At 53.4% G+C, this 22,754-nt stretch overlaps 3 protein-coding genes across 3 annotated transcripts; 1 reads left to right on the top strand and 2 right to left on the bottom strand.

Annotated features, from left to right (window-relative positions):
• Positions 1 to 4,591: 4,591 nt before the first annotated feature.
• Positions 4,592 to 9,400, bottom strand: BTBD19 (BTB (POZ) domain containing 19). Its single transcript, XM_004678932.2, has 8 exons — positions 9,236 to 9,400; positions 7,603 to 7,816; positions 7,462 to 7,515; positions 6,584 to 6,643; positions 6,418 to 6,486; positions 6,209 to 6,340; positions 5,973 to 6,098; positions 4,592 to 5,812 (listed from the first exon to the last, which is right to left on the bottom strand). The coding sequence occupies exons 1-8, from the start codon at positions 9,319 to 9,321 to the stop codon at positions 5,678 to 5,680; spliced, it is 876 nt and encodes a 291-aa protein (XP_004678989.1). The 5' UTR covers positions 9,322 to 9,400; the 3' UTR covers positions 4,592 to 5,677.
• Positions 9,401 to 11,282: 1,882 nt separating this feature from the next.
• TCTEX1D4 (Tctex1 domain containing 4) lies at positions 11,283 to 12,098 on the top strand. Its single transcript, XM_004678931.2, has 2 exons — positions 11,283 to 11,304; positions 11,401 to 12,098. The coding sequence occupies exon 2, from the start codon at positions 11,412 to 11,414 to the stop codon at positions 12,081 to 12,083; it is 672 nt and encodes a 223-aa protein (XP_004678988.1). The 5' UTR covers positions 11,283 to 11,304; positions 11,401 to 11,411; the 3' UTR covers positions 12,084 to 12,098.
• PLK3 (polo-like kinase 3) lies at positions 12,091 to 17,148 on the bottom strand. The gene is made up of 15 exons (XM_004678930.1): positions 16,697 to 17,148; positions 16,424 to 16,531; positions 16,211 to 16,327; positions 15,943 to 16,072; positions 15,777 to 15,864; positions 14,910 to 15,005; positions 14,621 to 14,819; positions 14,390 to 14,516; positions 14,099 to 14,190; positions 13,756 to 13,849; positions 13,536 to 13,619; positions 13,282 to 13,444; positions 13,010 to 13,139; positions 12,730 to 12,843; positions 12,091 to 12,627 (listed from the first exon to the last, which is right to left on the bottom strand). Exons 1-15 carry the CDS (start codon positions 16,904 to 16,906, stop codon positions 12,433 to 12,435), a joined length of 1,947 nt encoding a protein of 648 aa, XP_004678987.1. The 5' UTR covers positions 16,907 to 17,148; the 3' UTR covers positions 12,091 to 12,432.
• Between the last annotated feature and the right edge of the window lie 5,606 nt (positions 17,149 to 22,754).

Below are 22,754 nucleotides of genomic sequence, written 5' to 3'. Positions count from 1 at the left end.
CTCCACACTCCGCTCCCACCCTCCTGTTCCAGCAACAAGGGGAGCTCAGGCAGAGAGGCACAGACATGCAAGGGGTGGGAGGGGAAGGGGAAGCAGAATGGGAAAGTGGCCAGCTGATGCAAAGATGAGGACAGCAGGGTCTTGGGAGATATTTTATGACCAACCTCTGGGCCCAACAGAGGTCTTCACAAGCCAGCAGCCAGCCTGGTGCCCCAGAAGCTTGTTTGACAGACAGCTGGGGAATCAGCTGTGAGAACTCCAGCAGCTGAGGTTGGGCTCACAAACAGCAAATGCTGCATTTAAGATGTTAATTCTATGAAGGTCATGGTGCAGCCCCACATACATCACACACTTGAAGATTCCGGCCACACACCTGGGCCTCCTTCAGAGCCTCACTCAGGGGCGGGGGTGGGGGGGGCTATATTGCTCATCCCCAGCTCTCCGAGGGCTCAGTCTCAGCTGACACACACTTGCCCTGGGTTCTAGCCACCCACTAACCAGGAAGGATCGCACCCCACGCCATCAGGCAAAAGGCCAGACAACCACGCGTGATCAAAAGAGAGAAGGTGCTAAGGGGGCAGCTGAATCAATACTTAAATGCTTAAAAAGACGTAAGAGAAGCAAATTGTTGGCTCAGAACTTTGAGTAGGCAGTTCATCGAGGGGTGGATTTGGAATTCCGGTTAAGAAGTACTTGGGTCACCACAGAGGGTACTCTGGGTGGAACAGATGAGCTCACCAGGCTGGAATACTGCAAAAGAGGCCAGTGAGGCCTCCCCAGTGGCGCAGTGGGTTAAGACAAGCACTATGAAGCTACCACAGCACCAATTCCATCTTGGCCTGGGAGCTGGCCCACGGGCTCCTGTCTCCCCCGCTGCTCCCCTCTGCGGTGTATTTCAGTACATCTGCCTTCTGCTCCCCATGCTGTCTCTGGTGAATCCTCTCACCTCTCCTGCACCTCTGGCCTGTATCCCAGTTCTGTATGTATGTAAGTATAAATAAATCTTTTTTAAAAAGATTTATTAAAACAAAATAATAAGGGCCCTCCCTGGTAGTGGAGCAGGTTAAAGCACAGCACAAAGAAGCTAAAACCACTTCAGCATTTCGACCCCCCACCCCCAAGGTGACCACATGGTGCAGCAGACCTCTCCTGGCCTGCCCGCTGCTCCCCTCAGCAGTGTACTTCGTCAGTCGGACTGCTCTGCTCCCCACTCTGGGGTGAAGCTTCTCACGGCCCCCACACCTCTGGTCTGTGCCCCAGCTCTGTATGTGCAAATAAATTTTTAAAAAAAAAAACTTATTAAAAAATAATAAACAAATATTTTTTTTAAAAAAGAGGTCAGCGCACTGTGCCCCTTCACCAGCTGAGTAACCTGGGAAAGTTAATCTCACCGAGCCTCAGCATCGCCAAATGGGAAGATGGCGATCTACCTACAGGCTGCTTCTTTCTTTCATTTTCGTAAGAAAGCACCTGCCATCTCATAGACACCCTGATAACTTTGGTAGCATGTATAGATGTCAACACTGCTGGAACTTTTTGTTCTGACTGACGCGTGAGAAGCAATCCGAAGTGTAGAGTCGCGGCCCCGGGTGGGTGGGAGCGGCGGAAGGGATTCCAGGCAGGGGCAGCCAGGGGTGGTCAGTCCCAAGGCCGTGTCCGCTTCCCATGCCCGAGACCAGCCCCAGGGCTTGAAAGCAGCCCCGTGCGGGAGGCACCTCACACCACTCAGCCCTGACTTCAACAGTCCCCGAGGCTCCCCATCACTACAAACCCTCTCGGGCTTACCTTCCTCAAGCCGGTGCCATGGCCCCAGCTCTCCCTGTCAGTGCCCCCGCCAGACCCACACCCTTACTCTGACGGCACTCTACTCTGGGCAGGCTGAGTCGTTTTCAGTGTTCACCTCGCAGGCCTTTCCCTGCCAGAAAACTATGCCACCTTCCCTTGACCAAGCCACCCTGGGGGGCCCCTGCTCCTGTGGAGTGATGGTACCCTCAACAATTGGGATGAACACTTAATCCCAGCCGCGTGTGAGCTGGGACCCCAGGCACTGGTGGGAAACGCCCAAGGCTCCCCTGGCACACCAGGCGCGGGTTCCCGGGAGCAAGCGCAGAGCGAGACGAGCTCCACCGCCCGGGGCGCGGGTGGCGCCTCCCCGCCCAGGCTCGCCCGAGCGCGGGAGTCACCGGCGGGTCCCGGCCGCCTGTGATTTGCATACCCATGGTGCACCACGAAAAGACCGGTCCGCGACGCGGGAATTCCAGCTCCACAGGGATTTCTCCACTGTTGCGGGACATACTGCCTGCTAGAAATGTGTGGCTGCTACAAACCCCACGCAGGGGAGGAGAGCCGCACAAGTAGCGAACAACCATAACTGTGCTAAGAGTTATCCTGCTCCGGGATGGGCCAAGCGGCAAGCAGAAAGTATACTCTGGTTTCTCTTCAGATCGTATAAATCTTTCGCCTTTTACTAAAGATTTCCGTGGAGAGGAACAATTCTGAGTTTTTACTCAATTTTTTGAGGTCTCGCTTTTAGCGAGACTATCTTTTAAAGTTAAAAAAGCAGAATTATTAAGCTATTAGTAAGCCTGGTGTTCCACTTAGCAGCGGTTGGAGTTATATGTATACAAACCTATAACAATAGGGTTAATGAAAAGGTGTTTATTGAAATAAAACGTGGAGGTACGCTGCTGAGGAAGGGCATTGGGCGAGAGAGGAGGGGTCTGCGGCGTTCTGGGGGTCCCCTTTCTGGCCCAGTACCGACTGCTGCAGCTGCAAGCCGTGCTCTAACCTCTAACCCGTTGTGCCACCCGGGAGGGCCCGCTTACGTCTTTTACTAACTTCTGTTTCATAGTACTAATAGCTTGGTTTCTTACCTATGGATATCTTCCCTAGTTGATTTGTCATGATTTCTCCAGTGGTTTTTGACCTTAAACTGTTGTATGGTACAGATGTGCTCAATAAATAATTTGCAGAGCCAACTGAATATGGTATTTAACCTTTCCCACTATGTATGTGTTAAAGAAAATTCATCCAAACAAGCTTAAATATCTAATTGTATTTATTAAACGACTCCTGAGCCAGGCAGTAGCCCATGGAGCAAGGAAGGATCCTCGGCAAGTTGTACAAAAAGGAAGGTTTTTATTTATTAATGCCAAAGAAAAGATTAGTTCAGGCAAAAACCACCTGATCTCAGGGAAAGGAAAGGGAGAGTCCTTATTCAGATTTTTGTGTCACTAGTACTAACCAAAAAACTCCAGTGTGATTGGTTTTAAAATTCCACTTTGGGGAGTGGCTGAAACTGGAGTTTGGTTAGGTATTAATTCTTGGGCAAGGCCCAACAGGGGAACTCCATTTTGTGCTTATTAATTTTTTTTTTAACGTAAGCACTTTGCAAGACTAATCTTCCTAAGAACCCTACTAAGTAGGTTTTATTATCTTTTATACAAGTAAGGAAAGAGGCATAGAAAGTTGAAGTAGCCTTACTCATGTCACAGATCAGAAAGTAGTGGAGCGAGGATTTAAATCCAGTCAGTGTGGCTCTTGAAGAAACATACTCTTAATTCCTGTGCTATTTGACAGGGTTCAGGAAATGCTACCCCAAAATATGTCACTTTTGTATGTTAACTATTTTATGCTGAATTTGAAGAAAAAAAAAAAAAAGGAAAGGCAGTAAGGGTAGACTGACCAGCTGACCAGTCTACCCCTGCCCTTCTCCCTGAAATACACATAAAACTCAAGTTTGAACAGTGTGATATTCCTAGAAAGGGGAGGTTTCAGGTTCCTTGCCCCCACCCAAGGAAGGGTGGAGCAGAGAGGAGAAGCTAAAGAAGAATGGCAAGAGCACCTGGAAGAGGAAAAAGATGACAGGATACATGGAGCTGAGATGCAAGTGAAGAAGCAGCCATGGTTGCTTCTTGGCGTTGGCCTTGCACCAGGAACTTGAGGGACATGGAAGGAGACACGTGAAAGTGACAGAGGTGTGGGTGAGCGACCCACAGGAAGGCTGACAATGGCAGCCTTTATCTTGCTTGAATTGTGATTTTCCTCTTTTCCTTCCACCCCTTCCCTAGGGTTCCCCACCAGAAGGTGCCTTAGACTTGTGGCAAGCTTTAGAGCCTCAGTGCCGCCACTTTGGGCCAAACCTATTTGGCAGGGCATTTCACCTATGAAAGTATGAGTAATTTGGGGTGTTTAAACTCTTTTAATTATATTCTTTCTCTTCTCTCTATTGCATACTAATTGTATAAAAGTTCTTTCCTATTGGAGGTTTTAGCCCTAAGAATATGTTTGTCTATGCAGCAGATGGCAGAATCCATTAGAAATGGTGCACTTGGTGGTCCCAGGAAACCTCTCACTTTGCCCATTAAACAAACTAGCGCAGAGAACAGGATCCCCTTTATTTCCAAAGACAAAGGGACTCTGACAACCAGACAGGCCTTGCTAAACTTCCCCCAGTTTGTATTTAGTTCACACACTAACCTCATATTCTTCCGCAAATGTCCACTCTTCAAAAGTAATGTAAAAATACTCGTGTTTAAACCATTTTCTTCTGATCTTTATTTTTTTATGAGAACTACCATGTCATGTAAAATATGTATTAAGCAAATGCACATTTTTTTCTTCCTGTTAATCTTTGTCAACTGAAAAGTAATAATCACCACTGTGATGAGAAAAGTAAAGACATTTTATTTTCCAGAGTCAAGAATGAAGGCCAGCCCTCAAGTTCTGATCAGTCGCTGCTCCCACGAGACCCCCCCAGGGTTCCCACTTATATACCATGGCCATAGACAGGATGATTACAGTAAAAAAAAATCATTACCCAGGGGGAAATGAGTAACACCAGAGAGGGCTTAAATGTCTGCTTAAATGCCATCATCACTAAAGATGAAAGAAGTGTGGGGAAGCCGGTTATGGGGAAGTCACCAGGGAAAGCACGGAAAACAAGGCTAAGGTTTGTTACGCAGATTTCAGTGGGTGCCGGCACTGAGAAGATAGATGCTCTCTTGGGTTAGTCATCCTTCTTTTCTGGTACATAGGGAGCCACCCTCACAAGCTATTTCCTTTATAAATGTAATGTCCCTCAGCAAAGGGTAAGCTCCGTTTTCAGAGCATCTCCTATTTATGGAAATAATACTTAAAGTCAAAGTAGCCTATTTCGAGGCTCTCTCCGCACATCTACCACGCTTCAGCCTCTCAGAAGGTAGATGTCAAGGAGCAGATAAGAAGGACAAGGCAGGGACGAGGCCCGTTTTTAGGTTTGGGCACCCGGGGAGATGGACGCTGGGATAAGAACTGGTGGGAGCGCGATTCTGGCCCGAGTCCGAGGTTTCTGCGGGGCCTTCAGGGGCGCCACCTGAGGAGGCAGAATTAAAGATGGGGCTAAGCTGAAATGCAACGGAGGGGCAGGAAGAGCGGGTGCGGCGGCAAGTGCAAGGCCTCCGCGCACACTCCGGGCAAGCACAGCAAGCCCCCGCCCCGCAACCCCGCAGAACGCAGCAGAACCCCAACCCCACCCACGGACGTTGTGAGGGGCGCCGGCGCGCCTGCCCCGCCAGCTGGGACCGGAAGCCAGCTGTGAGCGGCAGCTGGGACCGGAAGCCAGCTGTGAGCGCAGGGCCTGACGGGAGCTGTAGTTTGGGGTGGGCCCAGGTGGCCTCTCCAGTCACGGCCTTCTTAGTCACTTAAAGGTCAGGTCCAGAAAACGGTGGTGCTCCCGGGGCACGGTGCCTCTCCGGCGGCGGCACGGGGGGCCCCGGGACGCGTCCCCCCTCCGCAGGGCGTGGCACTTCCACGCCTCCACGATCTGCTCCACCTGCAGCAATAGGCTGGTTACCGCCGAGTCCCCGGCCCTGGGCCTGAGCCCCCCCACGCCGGGCTTCCACTCCACACACACACACACACCCCACCCCCCGGGCCTCACCCCCACCCTCCACCGGGTGGCTCTGAGCCTGGTCCCCTGTATCCATCCGCACCGGGATGAGTGGCTCCCGCCGGTTCTGCTCCTCCAGGGCGCTCAGCTCCGCTGGGGCCAGCAAGGCCAGCCTCAGCTCGCGCACCACAGGGGCCACCACTTCGGCCACGGGCCGCTGCAGCACCGCCTGCGAAAGCCAGACGGTCGGGGTTCTCGCTCCGCCACTCGCTTCCCGGTTCCTGAAGCCCGGGTGTCCTTCAGCGCCCCCACCCCGCGTCCCTCTTAGGCCCCACTCACCGCGCCCACACGCGCCCAGCTCCGGGCGGCCAGAACGAGCTCAGACTCGTCCACGCAGAGCTTGTCGCTGCGCAGCAGGGGCAGCAACGCGGGCGCTGACAGCTCCAGGAAGCCGCGGGTCCAGAGCGCCTCCTGCGGGTCCCAGATGGGTCAGGGAGGAGCAGAGTGAGGTGTGCGGCTGGAGGATGAAGATGCGGGGAGGGCTGTACCTGGCTGTGGGCCTCTATGAAGGCTATGCAGCTCTCCTGCAGCGGCCCCAGGCCAAAGGTTACGGCAACCTGGGGCAGAAAGAGGAAGGTCAGGCTGGAGACCAGAGGCCAAGTTCCCCGGGCCTCTACACCAGGAGGACTGGCAAGCCTGTCCAACAGCCCTCACCTGCAGGGCCTCACAAACCAGCTCCACATCCAGCACCTTCACCACAAACTCCAGGCAGAGCTGAGAACAAATATGAATGTGGGTTGTGCCAAGATCCGGGACCCCAGCCCCACCCAGAAGCAACCAGCTGGCTTAGAACAATGAGCCACCCAGGCTCCCAGCCCTCCAGACCCACCCCGACCTGCCAGGACTGGGTCAGCAAAGAATCACCTTGGCCTAACGCTTGGCAAACCTGGAGGGTCTCAGGACTTGCAAAGCCGAGCCTAGTGACCTTTTCTAGCATATTCTCCACCAGTTAGACCAATAAGAGCCATGCAAAAATACTCTCCCTTTCAGGGCTCTTCCACCACTTGTCCCCTTCTTCACTCACTCTTGACCACACCAGTCCCCCTCTCCAAGCTCATCTTCCTTTCACACTCTTATAATCCAGCTATACTAAAAACTTACTAGTTCCTTTTATATCTCTGTGACTAGAATGCCATCTTCCCACCCCCCCAATCTAAACAAACTTCTACCAGACTACTTCCTCCTCCAGGAAGTCTCCCCAACTCTCCACAGTAGCAGGACTAGATACATCCTCCGCATTCTCAGAACCATTTGTCTACATCTGTCACACGACTTTGTCACTGGGTTGTGTTTTCATGTCTCTTTTCGCTTGAGAACAGGAATCAGGCTGACTTATTTTTGTGTCTACAGCACCAGGCATAACCACTCTGTATGCCTCACAGAAAACAGGGCACACACAAATGTTATCTCCACAGGGAGCTACCCATATTTCTCTTTATGCTGGCACCCAGCCAATCCAGCAGTGTGTGAGACAGTAAGAAGCCAGGCCACACAGACAAGGGAAATGAGACAGGGGCAGGCATAAAACCCACCTCTCGCAGTTCCTCCAGCCCATACTCCACAGCTGCTGTCAGCACCTCCAGCACCTGCAGAATGGGTGATTGGGGGGATGGACGGGAGTTTCCCTCATCTCTCAGCCCACCCCCTGCTTCTCCCAGCCCTGGTGGGCTCACAGAGTGGCGGTGCAGCTTGACAGTGTTGGTATACAGGAACTCCAGCACTGCCAGGAAGGCCTCAGCTGGAACAGTGCTTAGCACCACGGGGTTCGGTACTGCTGGCCCTGGTTCCAGGCCCAGAAGTTGCTGGAAGAATTTGCATCTACAGGCCAACAAGCACCGGTGGGCAAACACCTCCTGCCGTTCTTGACCAACTACAAAGCGAATATCACTGTGGGAGAGAGAGGCAGAGAGCTGGAGGAGAGGAGGTCAGACAAAACAGCTCTTGGCTTGTCTTCGCCCACTCGGCCTCTGGTTCCTTAGCTACCACAGAAGAGCCAGAGCAGAGCCCTTCCAGCAGAAGGTCCGGAACACGCAGACCTGGGTCCTAAATGACTTTCTGTCTTTGTGTTTGGGGCTACCTACCTATGAACTGGAATGGTAGGCCTCCCTAGTTAAGAGGTTAAGCCTCAACACTATCACCCCAGCAGCGGGAGTTCCATCCCCGCCCAGGGAGCTGACCCACATGGCACAGCAGACCTCTCCTGTCTCACCCGCTGCTCCCCTCAACAGTGTATTTCAATCTGCCTGTTCTGCTCCCCACTCTGTTTCTAGTGAATCTGCTCACAGCCCCTCCCCCACACCTCTGGCCTACACTCTATTTCTTTTACACAAAAATAAAAAATTTTTTAATTAAAAAAAAAAAGAAATGGAATGGTAATCCCAAGACCTCAATTCTCAAAAGAAGTGGCTTCATCACAGGGGGAGGGGAGACCACAGCTGATGCCAGCAAAATTTAACCCACATCCCTCCACACCCTCCCCCACCACACCCTGCCTCCCCAGCCTGAGTCTTGGGGGAAGAGAGGCTTTTTTTGGCGTCTCCACAAACTGCAAACAGAGCTTTTTTTCAGACTCCTTCAGACAGCAGGGACTGCAGAGTGCACTGACTGCAGACAAATCAGTCATGCACCATCATGAAGCTAGACCACATTTTCCATTGTCATGATCACTTCCGGCCCCAGCCTCTGGGCCTCAGAACAATTTTAGGAGAAGGATCCAGTAGATGAAGCCTGAGTTACCTGGAACCTCTTAGTCCCTGGTCCAAGAGCTAGGGTCTCATGACTCAGGCAAAACTGGGGTCCCTAAAGCAATAGGGTTATGCCCTTAAGGGGGAAACACAGCTTTGAGGCAATGAGACAGATAACTGCATTCTAGTTCTCTGGAGCAGCCCCCCTCCCCCCACCCCGATTTCAGACATCTAGCATCCTGAGCAGACCATGAACCCACAACACCACCTTTGAACTACTTCCTTTCTGACTCAGTTCCTTGAGCTTTGTTACTCTGTGTTCCCTCCCAGAATCCGGGGAGCTCTTCTCTGCCAGAGATCACCAATAGGAAGGTCTTGGCCTGAGGTCACACAACTGCTCTGAGCGCCAGCCCCTTTACCTCTTCCTCCCCACTGATGGATCTCAGGATATGGAGGAAACTGAATGACCAGTAGCCACCTTCTACACTTCCCCAAGCTGAGTTCACCAGGGAGGAAGGTCAAGTCCGAATTCCCCACCTCTTCTGTAGTCAGAGCTTCGTCACAGAATCCTGGGGCCCAGCCGATACTGCTAGGGAAAACCCAGACAGGGGCTATCCCTCACCTGTATAGGGGGTTGTTGACGAGGCTTCGGAGTGCTGTGGAAAAGGACGACGTCTCCCCTTGCACAATCAGTCCTGGGGTCTCCATGGGTAGGTGGGGCAGAGGGAGTAAACAGGTAGAGTAGGCTGCTTTCCGTCTGTGAGGTGGTGGGTAGAAAGAAGCCGGAGGCCTGTCCAGGCCTTAGAACTGGCGAAGAGACTAGAAAGGCCAGAAAGGGCGGAGCAGGAGCTTCAGAGGCCTGTTTGCTGAGAAGCTAAAGTTTTAGGGATGGGGAAGGAGAGGCCCGTGTTCCTAATGAAGCCATCAGAGGCCTGTAGAGGAAGCTCAAGCTTCTACTCAGGGTTAGACTCCCGGCAGGGGCCAAGAGAGAGCTGGAGTTGATCTAGGAGAGGCTGGCGGCTGGAAGTTGGCAGCGGATGAGGCCCCAGCTGGGAGCCTGCCCAGGCAGCACTGGGGTGGGAAGCCAGTGGGTTTCCACGGAAACTGGAGTGCGGCCTGAGGGAAGGCCCCGCCCATCTCTCACAGGTCCAGGGTAGCTTCAGCCCTGAGTGGCCATAAGCAAAGTCAGAGGGTCTTTAGCATCCTGGCCCTGCATTCAAAGTTCAAAATCCTTGAGCCTCTTCACTTCTGCTTTAAACACACAGTGTCTACATCAGGTTTGCTAGGCCTGGGGAAACCCCCCTCAACAGGGAAAGTCCTCTCAATCCCATGGACAGTTTCCTGGGCCCAGATCTGGCTTGTTTGGGCAATCCCATCCTGAGGGGGTTAGGGGGAGGTCAGGTGAGGAGCATCAGGCCTGAGAAAGGCATCATAATCTCTGGCATCCCTGAAATGCAACTCGGTGTTGAGGGGAGGGTAGGTGGGATGTAATCTGGAGGCCAAGGAACACGAGGTGTGGCCAGATGGGAACAAGCTCTAGGACACTTGGGTCAGCAGGGGTCAGAAAGCTGAACTAGGGTTCATTGCAAGTCAGTGCTGTGTCAGGGAGAACTGACTGTCCCAGCCCCCCTTCACTCCGGCACACAGCCCTGAGCAAGGAAGTCATCCAAGCCCCACCCTAGCTCTGTACTGGGAGCGGAAATGTTTGTCCTTGTTGAGGCTGATGAGGAGACCATAGAACCATGACGTACTCCTTCCTGTGGGCTGGATCCTGATTCCTGAACAGCCACCCCCGCAGTCTCAAGGCCTCCCCAAATCCCAGGCCTCTGTGACTTGCTCACAAGAATGGAGTCAGACTTCACAAGGGAGAAATGGGTGGTGGCTAAGAGCCCTGGGTTAGGACAGTACTTTCTGACAAGAGCCTCTCTCTGTGTCCCTTCAGTGACTACAGTCTTGTAGTACCCTGGCACCTCTGGTTCAGCACATGCTCATTACCATGCTCAGGTTAAGCCGGAGGCAGGACTGGAGGAAAGGAAGCAAGGAAGGAGTGTTTGCTTAGCAACCCATGGCAACGCCACAACATAGGCCCGGGCCTTGACTCTCCCACCACCAAGGGCTGTGGAATGAGAGATCGGAGGCCAGAGGCTTCAGGTGACTCAGAGGCCTGCCTGCCCTGCGGGAGTTTCGAGAGGAGAGGGCAACATCCCAGAATTGAATTTGGAGGTAAGGCCAGAAGCCAGAGGCAAGTTCATGAGTCACCTGCCCCCAGTCTGGTCTGAGCCAGTTTGTGTGTGGGGGTGGGAGGTGGGGTCTTTGTATAAGCCACCCTAGGAACAAGTAGGGTGTAAAATGACTGGATTCAATACCCAGAGCTAGAAGGATCTGTAGCTCTGGGATCTCTAAAGGATTTGGAACTGTCTGTCCTTCCTTCTGGCTTGGGGTTGAATGTCCAGGATGAGGCAGAGGCAGAGAGATTTCCCCCTTCTGGCAAAGTCACCTGGAAAGGAAAAAAGGCAGTGTACTCAGCTCACCTAGTTAACCCCCAGAGGGAAAGTGGAGTTTAGGGAGCAAGAGCTAGCCCAAGATGAGACTCTGACCAGCATCTCTTCTCTTGCTTATGTCCCTAACAGCCCTGAACCTAGGAATCCACATACCTCCAGACTACTTGAGTCACCTGTTCTCAAATCATAGGTGAGAAGGTGTTAAAGGCGGGGAAACAGCCTAAGAGACTAGGTGGTGTTCAGAGGTGCCCGGTGAAGCAATCCTGTCCCAGTGTGGGTCTTCCAGTCCACAGGTCCATGGCTGGAAAACCTATGCTCCCTGGATGTCAGGAAGAGGAGACTGCTAAAGACCCGGGGCCGAAACTGTCCCTGGCACAGCCCCTAGGCCGCCTGCCCAGCATCGATGAGGCCCGACCAGAGGCCCGACCAGCAGGTCCGGGCCCGGCCTCCCGCCGGGGTTCAGTGCTGGGCCTCGCCTCATCCTTCTCGCGGCGCAACTCGCTGGCCGGGCCAGGCTTGGGGGCTGGAGGTCGGCGACCATCGCAATGCCCAGTGCCCCCTCTAGCCTCGCGGGTCAGCTTCTCGGGGTTGCCCCTGGCGCCTGCCCGTCGGGTGGCGCCCTCGTACCGCACTGAGCCGGCACCCGGGGAGCGCTGGGAGGCAGCAGCCGCACAGCGAGCCCTGGAGGCGGCGCTAGCCTCGCGCCTGCGCGATATAAGCTATTCCGGTGCAGAAGCGGGGTCGCTGGCTCGGGAGCTCTGCGATCAGGTGCGAGTGCGCCTGCGCGAGCTCTGCCCACCGCGCTACAAGCTGGTGTGCAACGTGGTGCTGGGACCGCGCGCCGGCCAGGGCGTTCGCGTGGTCAGCCGCGCGCTCTGGGACGCGGCGCGCGACGGGCTGGCTTCAGCTTCTTTCACCAACGCGTCGCTCTTTGCCGTGGCCACAGTCCACGGGCTCTACTGCGAATGAGATCACATTCCACTTCTGCAAAATGGTTTATTATCCCAGGAGAATGGCTCCGCTGGGGCTTACACCTCAATAAATAAATGTCTTGTCAATAAATAAAACTGGTCCATAAATAATGCCCCCTAGCTGGGGGCTAAGGCTCAGGCTTATCTTGGAGAAGGGGCAGGAGACACCTAGGATAGGTGGCTCCAACTCCAGTAAAGCTGGTCCCTGATTCCCTGGGGGATCCGGGCCAGAGCCCCCAGTGAGGCACCAAAGGGACAAGGAGGGCCACAAAGGAAAAGGCCAGAACCGTACAGGTACAGGCCAGAGGCCTGAGGGCTTAGGTTGTGGCCTGCTCTACACGTTGGGGCTAGGCTGCAGGGCAGCGGTCCCGGAGCAGGCGCAGAGCGTAGCGGAGTCGCTGCCGCAGGTCTGGGGAGCATCCCAGCTGGCCAAGGTGGGAGGCGAGGTAAGTACAAGCACTGCGATTGCGGCCCACAAAAGTCACAAGGAGGGGCTCCCAGCCACTGAGGATCAGCTTGGTGTGGTCCCCGTAGAAGTTCACCTGTGCACAGGAGAGCAACACTGTTTACCAGGATCCAGGCTGTTTCTTCCCCAGCTCTCTGGGCCTCACAGACCTTCCCCCAACTCCAGGAGGGGCTCCTACCTGGACAGTGCCATCACTAAACAGCATGAGTAGGGCCTGATCCGTCTTGACCCACTGCAGCAGGAGCGGGGGCACAGGCACCTCTACTTCTTCCACACTAGGCAGGTCTCCACCCTGGAAGCAGGGGCAAGTCACTTGTCTGACACTGGCAGGCCCTCCTTGTATAGGTCTCCCTTAGAGGTTCAGCCTCTAGCTTTGAGCACAGCTCTCCCACCCCAAAGGGGAAGATGAAGGACTCAGAATGTTTTAGTTCCCAGTGTATCACACCCAGTCCACACACCTTCATGAGGTGCTGCTCCATGTAGGAGGCAAAATACCGCAGGACACCCAGCTGAGGCTGCAGGGCCCGAGGCACAGCACTCACAGAGAAGGAGTAGTGCTTTGTGCTGGTGGGGTTGTAGTGTACAGTCCTAGAGCAGAGGAGACAGAGGTCAGCAGGAGCCAGCCCTGTCACCCCTCTCCTGAGAGCTCCCAGGCCCCAGAGTCCAGACCGAAGGTGCAGTCCTCCTGGGACATGGGCCCAGACACTAGGCACCGAACATCAGCACTTACTTTTTGTTGGCTGACAGGGCCATGTGTGTACCATTGTTGAAGAGCACAGCCACGCGGCGGCTAGACAGTTGATACCCAAAGCCAAACTTGTTGGAGTAGTCAACCCACTTGCTGACCCATACCAGCGGCTCTGGCTGTGCCAGGGGAGCTGGGTTCTGTTCCGCTGTCAAGGGAGAGAAAAGAGGAGATTGTTTCTCATCTCCTGCTAGTCAGAGGACTCCTATACCATTCATAGGACCAAACCGCAACCGTACCTGGGGGCATGAAGGCCAGGCAGTTTCTCAGAGCACAGAGGGCTGACTCTACCACAGTAGTCACAGTCAAACCTTCTTCAAACCCTGAAGGGAACAGGGCAATGAGGATTAGACGTTAGTCACCCAGGACCCAGACTATGTCCCTCTGCCCACTCTTTCCCTTTGGTCCCTGGCTTAACCCCAGCACCCACTAGCACCTCTCATCCTCCTGGCTGCTCACCATCTCCACTACTCGCCAGAGTCCCACGGGGTGAGCTGTCTTCAGGTGGTGTCTCTACCAAGCTGAGGGGGCCTGGACCAGAAGCTGCTGGTGCCTGGAGGGTTAGGTAGGGTTAGGTCAGGAAAGGGAGTGAGGTGAGCCCAAGAGCCAAATCTTCGAGAGTCCATGGCTCAGCCCTGCCCTAGCTGCTAGGGCACCTCGGGTCAGCCCCGCCTGGCTAATGAGACACAGCCAATTAGGGCACCACGAGGCAAGATGCTTCACTAGCCTCTTTTATCCCAGCTTCCCACAGCTGCTAGGGTGGGGGTGAGTCAGGAGAATACTGCCCACGTGAGCATCTCACCTCGGGCCTGGCATTCTGATGGCCAATGGATGTCCGGTTGAGGCCATTCACCAAACAAGAGACCTCATCCCGCTCTTCAGGATGGTTTTTACCTGGGGAGGGGGTGGATATAGCCCTCAGCCCGCTGCCTAGACCCCTACTTCCCACAGAATAGTACAGATAGGCATACCCAAGTGCCTATGTAACACACACTCTCCTCGGGGGTTTACAGGCACCCAAACTCACACCCCCAAAATGTATCAAGTCCCCCTGCTACTCTGTACCCTCAAACTATTGACATCCGAGGCTTACTCTTATTCTTCTTCCGGCCAAAAAGGCTCTTGGTAACCTTGACAAACAGAATTCTAGCTGGATTCAGGGGTATCAGTTCTGGGACTGTCACACAGCTGCTGACAGGGAGTCGGTCCGGAGTGTAGCCCTGAGGAGGGGAGCCATGTGAAACACAGAGAGACCCCAGGGGTCCTGACTGCCCCTGTTCAATTCCCTGGGAATATACAAACTGGTGCTGCTCAAGTCACAGACCTTGGTAAAGAAGTCATGGCGCAGGATCTGGTCGATTGAGGGGCGGTCTTGGGGTGAGGCTCGAAGAATGGTGGCAAGGAGCTGCCGGGCGGACTGTGAAAGGCTGGCGGGCAGTGTGTAGTGAACCTGCTTGATGCAGCGGTACGTCTCCTTCAGGTCAACTGTCTCAAAGGGGGGGCTCCCACACAGCAGCGTGTACCTGTGGGGCAGAGCTAAAGGGGTCAGCAGTAGAGTGGAAGGTGTGCCCCCACCGTGCCCCCACCTGTGTGCAGATGACCCTGGGACTCACATGACACAGCCCAGGGACCATATGTCTGCCTCAGGACCATGGCCCTGTCTCTGCAGCACTTCTGGAGCCACGTAGTTGGGAGTACCACAGATGGTCCTGAAAAGGGGCAGGAAGGGGGAGAGGAAAAGGTTCAGAACCAGTCAGCACCCCCAGCCCTGCCCCCACTGTGAGTGCAGACAAAGCAGCTGCCTGTCACCAAAGGCAAGAGAACTCCTGCTTGTCCTGGGACAATGGATGCCAGGGATGGCAGCTGAGTCCCCACCCACTCGCCTGGCCCAGCTGCTCAGCTGTTCTGCAGGACAGGGAGAGGCCCTGACCCCCAACCCAGTCCTCTCCTCCAGGGTCAGAGGGTCCATCACAGATGCGCTCCCCTTTTCCCAGTCCCGTCTGTCAGACACCCATACAGACTGTCACTTCCCATGGTCTATGTCACACACACCAACACCAGCTGTCACATCCCCATGAACGTTCATCTGCCACACTTGCTCTCTCTGCTACTCACACCCGTCAGAGCCACAGCAGGGCTTTCTTACACAACCTCCAGGGCATCCAGTCCTCCCACTCCCACACGCTCAATCTGTCCCCCCACACACCTAGCCCCATCCACACACAGAGTCAGCCATACACCTCCAGAATCCTTACACACCCTTCTGTCTCAGGGACTCACACACGCACAGGACCCTCAGCCTTTCCACCTGTGCCAGTAACCCAAGCTGCCACCTCCACCCTCACATACGCACAAACAGCCATCATCCCTTCCCTACTATCACATGCACATATCAGACAGTCATCTTGCCTCCCACACACAGTCACGCATATCACTGTGTCACACACAGACTGTGGCCACCCCCCTCCTCAATCACTCACTTCTTCCTATGCTCTGGGGGTTCCATCCGGGTTGCCAGTCCAAAATCCCCCATTTTCAGTTCCATGTTCTCAGTGATAAAAAAATTTCCTGGACCGAGACAAAGCGGTGTGTCAGACGCCTTTCTCTCTGACTCCCCGGCTCCCCATACTGGCCAAGCAGTCTCACCCAGCTTGAGGTCTCGGTGCAAGATGCCTCGCTGGTGTAGGTACTTTAGTCCAGAGAGGATCTGTCGCAGGTAGTAGCGCACTTCTGGCTCCAACAGGGTGTGCCGAGCCTTCCAGATGTGGGCAAGGGACTGCGGAGAGTCACTGCTCAGTCTCTGGGTTGCTCTCCCTGACCCTCCCTGCACCCAAGCTAGCTGAGGAAGAGACAAGACCCCAACTCTGGGTATTCAGGTTCCCTGCTACGCACAAGACCGACAACATCCCTTCACCTTTCGGCTGCAGAGCTCCAGGAAAATGTATATGTTGTCTGCATCCTCAAAATGGTGTGAGAAACGCACGATGTGGCGGTGCTGCAGATCGCGGTGCAGCTCAATTTCGTTCAAGATCTACAACAAGGCCGGGAGTTGTCATCTTCCAAGGGCTCCGCGCCACCATCCAACCCCACCCTACCCCTTGTCCACAGGGCTTGGGCCCAGGCCCACCTTCTCCCGCTGATGTGGCTTAGTGATGCGGCTCTGCGAGATGACTTTGACAGCATAGGCGTTGCCAGTCTCTGTGTCAGTGGCCTCGTAGCAGCGGGCGAAGCCCCCCTATGAGGAAGGGGCATCAAGCAGGGCGCTCCAGGGAGGCCGGATCTGGTTCAATGACGTCCCGGGGCAGGAGCCCCCGACCCGCCTTGTCCGCAGCCAAAACAGAGGCCGGTGGGCACCCTTCCATCCTCACTAGCACGACTCCCCGATCGGTCCCCAGCTTACCTTGCCCAACAGGCGGCCTTTGGAGTAGGTGCGGCCGCTGCGTGGGTCAGTGATCAGACGTGCAGTGTCCGGCGCCGGCGGCCCGGCCAGCACCTCGAGCTCGGGACCCGTCGAGGCACTCCGAGGCGGCCCCGGCCCGGCGGGGGGCGCGGGTGGGGCGGCAGCACGCGGGAAGGGGCGCGGGGACAGGAAACCGGCGGCGGGTTCCATGCCGGCTGTGCGTCGCAGCGCGGGCCCGCCTTGTTCAGGGTTCCGCCCGGCCCCGGCTGCGCGTGGCGCTGCCTAGATTCGCTACGCTGCGCTCGCGCCCGAGGGAGCCCGGCGTTTTTATCAATGAACGCCTGCCCCCTTCCCTACACCCCGTCACCAAGACACCGCCCCCTTCGTGGCAGCGAATCACCGAGGAGCAACGCCCCTCCTGCGGTCTGACGTCATCCAGAAGCTCCTCCTCCTCCCAGCCCGAGCCCCTGGAGGCTGAGCCTCCAGCTCAAGCGCTAACGATGCAGCTCTTACTGCTAGTCACTGCGGTGGCGACCAGGATGTCTGCGGCTGCGGTTTCCCAGTCCCCTCACCGATCCCGCCCTAGTGACAGCTAGTGCCGTTAATGGAGGTCCCTTTCTTTCCCCATCCTTTGCTGATGTCTGAGTGCGGGCTGGACACCTGGGGCGTTTCCCCAGCAACGACGTGGACCAATGTTCCAGACAGGAGTGGAGAGGCCGGGCTGGCACACTCCCCTTTTAGTGCGGTGACCACAAGTGCGTCCCCTGCCTATGGCCAGAGCCCGCGGGCACGGTCCAGCCCTGTCCCCTTCATGCCTGGGAGGGATTGTGCACTCTCAAATTTGCTGGTAGAAGTGAGGTGGCAGCCGCCTGAGCTGCCTCCGCCTGAGCTGCCTCCTAGCGTTTCAGGGTCAAACAAGGCCTGGCATTAAACGCTCTCATCGTGAGTCAGGCTCCATCATCTGCTACCCACTTTCACACACCTGAGGGGCAGACTTTGGCTCTTGCAAGGTCTCCTATTGCCTTCCCCTGAAAACACCTACTATCCAGAGTCAGCGCCAGAGGCCAGAAAGTGAAAAATAGGGATTGGATTTTCTCAAATCTAGTCAAGGACAACAGGGCAGGTGGTCCTGGAGCCCTTTGACCCTTAGGCCCCTGGTCAATGCCGCCCCGTCCCAGGGCCAGAGGCAGAGACAGGGTCTAAGTCCCTCTAGAGTGTTTGTCCAGGCCTTGTCCTTCTGGCCATTGTACCCTTACTGTACCACCAATCAATTATTAAGCCACTCACTTAATCCTCGGAGATTTATTGAGAGCAAAGCACTGAATAAGACTAGTCAAGTCTATAGACCTGGTCTAGTTTACACAATGCTGATGGAAACAGACAATAGGCAAGGATATAAACAAAGTAATTGCAGGCTATGAAAAGTGCTATAAAGGAAGTAAACGGAAGAGTAGCCAAAGAGCCTACTTTAGAAAGAGTAGCCAGAAAGACAACAAATATTTATCAAGTGCCACTTCCTATCAGTTTTATCTCCCAAATACCTCTGACATCTATCCACTTCACTCCATCTCCCCTTCACACCTTCATCTAGGCAACAGTCTCTCTGGTTAGGATTATTGTTCATCTCTCTGTCCTGTTCATTGTCCTCCCTCCATATGGCCCACAGGGCCAATCCCTCATCAGGAGGCCCACAGGGCCTACTTCTCCAAGTTTGTCCTTCCTGGACTGAAGGGACAACCAAAACAGCCTGAGATGTGGAGACCACTAGCTCAGATGAGTGACAAGAGTAAGGATGGGTGGGAAGGCCTAAAATGTCATATTCAGAGTCTGTTCAACAGTTTTCCAGGGGACATGATAATGGTGGGGCTAGAAGGATACATTCACACAGAAAAGGGGGCTGAAGTATGTATAGGTTTGAAAAGTCATATTTGATACTACAATTTTACATTTGGAAAATACAGCAAAATATATTTGTGGCTAAATTGGCCATCGCAAAATACCACAGACTGTGCCATTTAAACAGGAATTTCTTTTCTCACAGTTTTGGAGGTTAGAGTCTTCGCTTGGTGGTCTTTTCCCTTTTAACTTCACCAGACTTTTGCTCCACGTATCCTAAACTCTTCTTCCCATAAAGTCATCAGTCAGATTCAGGCCACCTAAAAGCGTCAGTTTAACTTAATCATATCCTTATAGGTCTTATGTCCAAATGTAGTCACATTCTAAAGTACTGGGGGTTAGGACTTCAGAGGAGTCAAAACTTTACTTCCACCTTCTTAGGTTTTTAGATATGGCTTTCCAATAGAAACAAACAAAATTATTTCATGTATAACTTATGTACATATGGGATATACCCAGGAAAAAATTACCAACTCTGCTGTCTTAGTACTCAGGCTTAAATATCATCTTAATAGGAATAGCAGATGGGGGAGGTAGTAAATTTGGTAAAGTAAGGGAGATTTTTTTTTTAAGATTTATTTATTTATGGATACAGAACTGGGTTCCAGGGCAGAGGTGCAGGGATGGTGAGAGGATTCACCACACTCAGAGCAGGGAGCAGAACAGGCAGATAGATGAAGTACACTGCTGAGGGGAGCAGCGGGCGGGTCAGGAGAGGTCTGCCTCACCATGTGGATCTCCTCCAGGGCAGGCGGGATCAAACTCATGCAGAAGTGGCTTTAGCTTCTAAGTGCTGTGCTTTAACCCGCTGTGCCACCAGGGAGGGCCTGTAAGGGAGATTTTTAAAAAAGATTTATTTATTTATGCATACAAGAGCTGGGGTGTAAGCCAAAGGAACGGGGGAGGTGAGAGGTTCACCAGAGACAGGGTGGGGAAAAGAACAGGCAGATCTACTGAGGTACACTGCTGGGGGGAGCAGCGGGTGAGATAAGAGAGGTCTGCTGCGCCACGTGGGTCAGCTCCCTGGCTGACTTGACGGTAGCTTCATAGTACTGAGACTTAACTTTTGCACCACCAGGGAGGCTCAGAGGAAAGAGTTCTAGGAAAGACAAATGGGCCCTTAGAAGAATGGATGAGAGATATAATAGCCTGTGATAAAGTTTGTCTGGATGTGGTATAGACCGATAGTCTCCTGTCCCACATAGGAGAGGAAACTCCCAAGAAGCAAATTTATGACCACTGAGTACTTTTTAGAGGATCTTAGGCAGATAAAGGAGTTCAGAGAAAATCTCAGCCTGCATGTACTGTTTCTCGGCTGACTACAGCTCGAAAGAATCAAGATGCCAAGGTGGCATATTTCTTTTATCCTTTATCACCTTTGCCCCTTGGGAAGTTGAAAGGTCTGAGCTGTCCTGCAGCAACCAGGAGAACTCCCCTTGGTGCTTCACCTAAAGGGCTCAGTAGTCCGCTCTGGCTGGTGTAACGTGCTCTACCATGAATGGGGCTCATGCAACCCCCATTTGGCAGGCACTAGAGTGTGTGTTTATCCTCTCGGCTGCTCACAGTAACCATATAATGTGTCTGGGATTGTTATCCCTACTTCGCCATTGAATAAACTGAGAGTGACTCAAGATTAAACAACTTGTCCAAGGTCATATACAGCTACCAAGGGCCAGAGGCAAGATCTGAACCTAAACCTGTGTAATGTTACTCTTTGCCATTGCCCAGCTTTTCTGGGGTCATTGAATCTCTGGCCTTGTACTTCCTCGTGTTCACTGTTCCATGTGTCTCTTACTGGTATCCTTTCTCCTCTACCTGGAGACTCTCAAAACCTCTGCTCGAACTGAGCTTTTTCTGAGGAGTCTCCATCCCCCAGAAGGTGCTGTCAGGCTGGCTGCCCTTGGGAGAGCACAGCCCCACACTCTGGCCGCTTCACAGCTCAGCGTCAGTCTCCTGGTAGTGTCCGATCACAGAAGTTAAGGAATACTTCAAAAATGAGAAAAGAGGCCTCCCTGGTGGCTTGGGGGGCGGGGTGGGGGGAATAGTCTCAGCACTGTGAAGCAATCCGCAGCCTCTGCAGCATGAGTTCAATCTCTGGCCAGGGAGCTTACCCACAAGGCTCAACAGACCTCTCCTGTCCCGCCCACTGCTCCCCTCAGCAGTGTGTTTCAGTCAAGCTGCCTGTTTTCTCCCCACTCTGTCTCTGGTGAATCCTCCCACACCCCTAGTCTGTACTCCAGTTCTTGTATGCATAAGTAAATATTTTTTTTCAAAGGGTTTTATACTTTAATTTTTTATACTTTGCGTTTTTATATTATATATGTATTTTTAAACATCATTCTTTCTTTTGTGCATTTTTTTCATCTCAGTTGTAATCCCCAATAAATAAATCTTAAAGAAAAATAAAAAAGAGAGAGAGAGAGAGCTGTTGAGTAAGGCCAGGTCTCAGGAGGGACTACTGGAGTCAGCAGCCTGGAGATCTTAGCTGTCCTTGGTGGGTACAGTGGGGGATGTACTAAAGCCTGAGCAGAGAGGAGTGATGTTCATACTACCGTAGACTTCATACTTGCCAGGTACTTTTCTAAGCATTCATCTATTTTTTTCCCCAAACATTTATTTATTTATGCATACAGAACTGGGGTACAGGCAAGGGGCGGTGAGAGGCTTCACCAGAGTCAGAGTGGGAGCAGAACAGGCAGATGGATGAAATACACTGAGCAGCGGGTGGGACAGGAGAGGTCTGAGGCCCATGTGGGTCAGCTCCCTGGCTGGGGATTAACTCTCTTGAGTCCATGGGCCAGCTTCCTAGTGCTGCGCTTTAACCCTTCGTGCCAGCTGGGAGGGCCCTCGTCTACTTTTCACAACTCATGAGATAGGTGTGAGCAACCCCACTTCCCATGGGAAAACTAAGCACAGAGAAGCAAAGTGCCTTGCTCAACTTCATCACTGTCACTAAGGTAGAACTACCTAGTGGTGTGCAACCTGAAATCAGACCCCAAGCTGTGAACTCCATGTTAAACACCTAGTCTGGGCTGTGAGGAGGGGAGAAGAGCACTGGGGTGGGACCAGAAGAGAGGAAGTGCCAAGAGCTAGAAGAGATAACAAAGGGTGGGGTAGATGATTTACAGGGGCTAGAGAGTAGTGGGACCATAAACCAGAGGGTCCTGTCAGCAGCTGGGAGGGGAGATAAGGAGCTGGGTGAGGCTGGGACCATCCCTTTCTGGGATAGAGGCTTCAGGTCCTATATCTTTATCCCTGGCTCTGTGGGAAATTCACAGCCCAATGATCCAGAGTGTTAGCAACAGGCAGTGTGAAAGCCACAGATGGGGATGGGAGTGGAGGGTTGAAGTACAACCAGCTGGTTTGTTCCTAAGAAGAGTTTTTGAAGAGAAGCTCCCAGGAGCTTGACTTAAAGTCTCTCTCTCTGACTTCTTTCATTGGTAAGCAGTCCAGAATGTTCTAGGAATATCACAGGAAGGGGCTGCACGGCCATGTTGGCTATGCACGTGCACTCACGCGCACACACACACACACACACACACACACACTTGTTCTATCCTCATAGTGAAACCTCACCTGAGCCTTGGAAAGAGAACATAACTCTTCAGGCCATGAGTGACCTTGCTCATGGAGGGAAATCTATCACACAAAGAGAAGAGGGGGAAACAAATATCTTTCAGATTAAGAGGAACAAAAATTAAAAAAGAAAGAAAGAAAAGCTTGTCTGGGTTCAAGTTCTTCCCAGCTTTATCAGTTATGAACCAGATCCAATCCTGTCTTCAGGACCTCATGGGCTGGGTAGGGGATGTCTGTGTAAACAGATCCTAGATCAGTATGATTAACTGCTGTGGGAGGAAACCTAGAGACTCTGAGGAGTGACTGGGGAGAGATCATGGCAGTCTTTCTGGAGGGTTTCCTGAGGTGCACCTTGCAGGAAAAAAGAAAAGGAGCTAGGCCAGAGGCTGTTGATGGGACAAAGGTAGACCTATGCACCCAGCTTAAAAACCAGGGCTGGCCCTCCCTGGTGGCGCAGCGGGTTGAGGCACAGCACTGAGAATCTAAAGCCGCTTTCGCATGAGTTCGATCCCCGCCTGCCCCGGAGGTGACCACATGGCGTGGCAGACCTCTCCTGACCCGCCCGCTGCTCCCCTCAGCAGTGTAC

The sequence above is a fragment of the Condylura cristata genome, unplaced genomic scaffold, assembly GCF_000260355.1.
Source record: "Condylura cristata isolate star-nosed mole 26May11 unplaced genomic scaffold, ConCri1.0 scaffold00008, whole genome shotgun sequence".
Classification (NCBI taxonomy): domain Eukaryota; kingdom Metazoa; phylum Chordata; class Mammalia; order Eulipotyphla; family Talpidae; genus Condylura; species Condylura cristata.
This window is presented reverse-complemented; position numbering and strand designations above follow the sequence as displayed.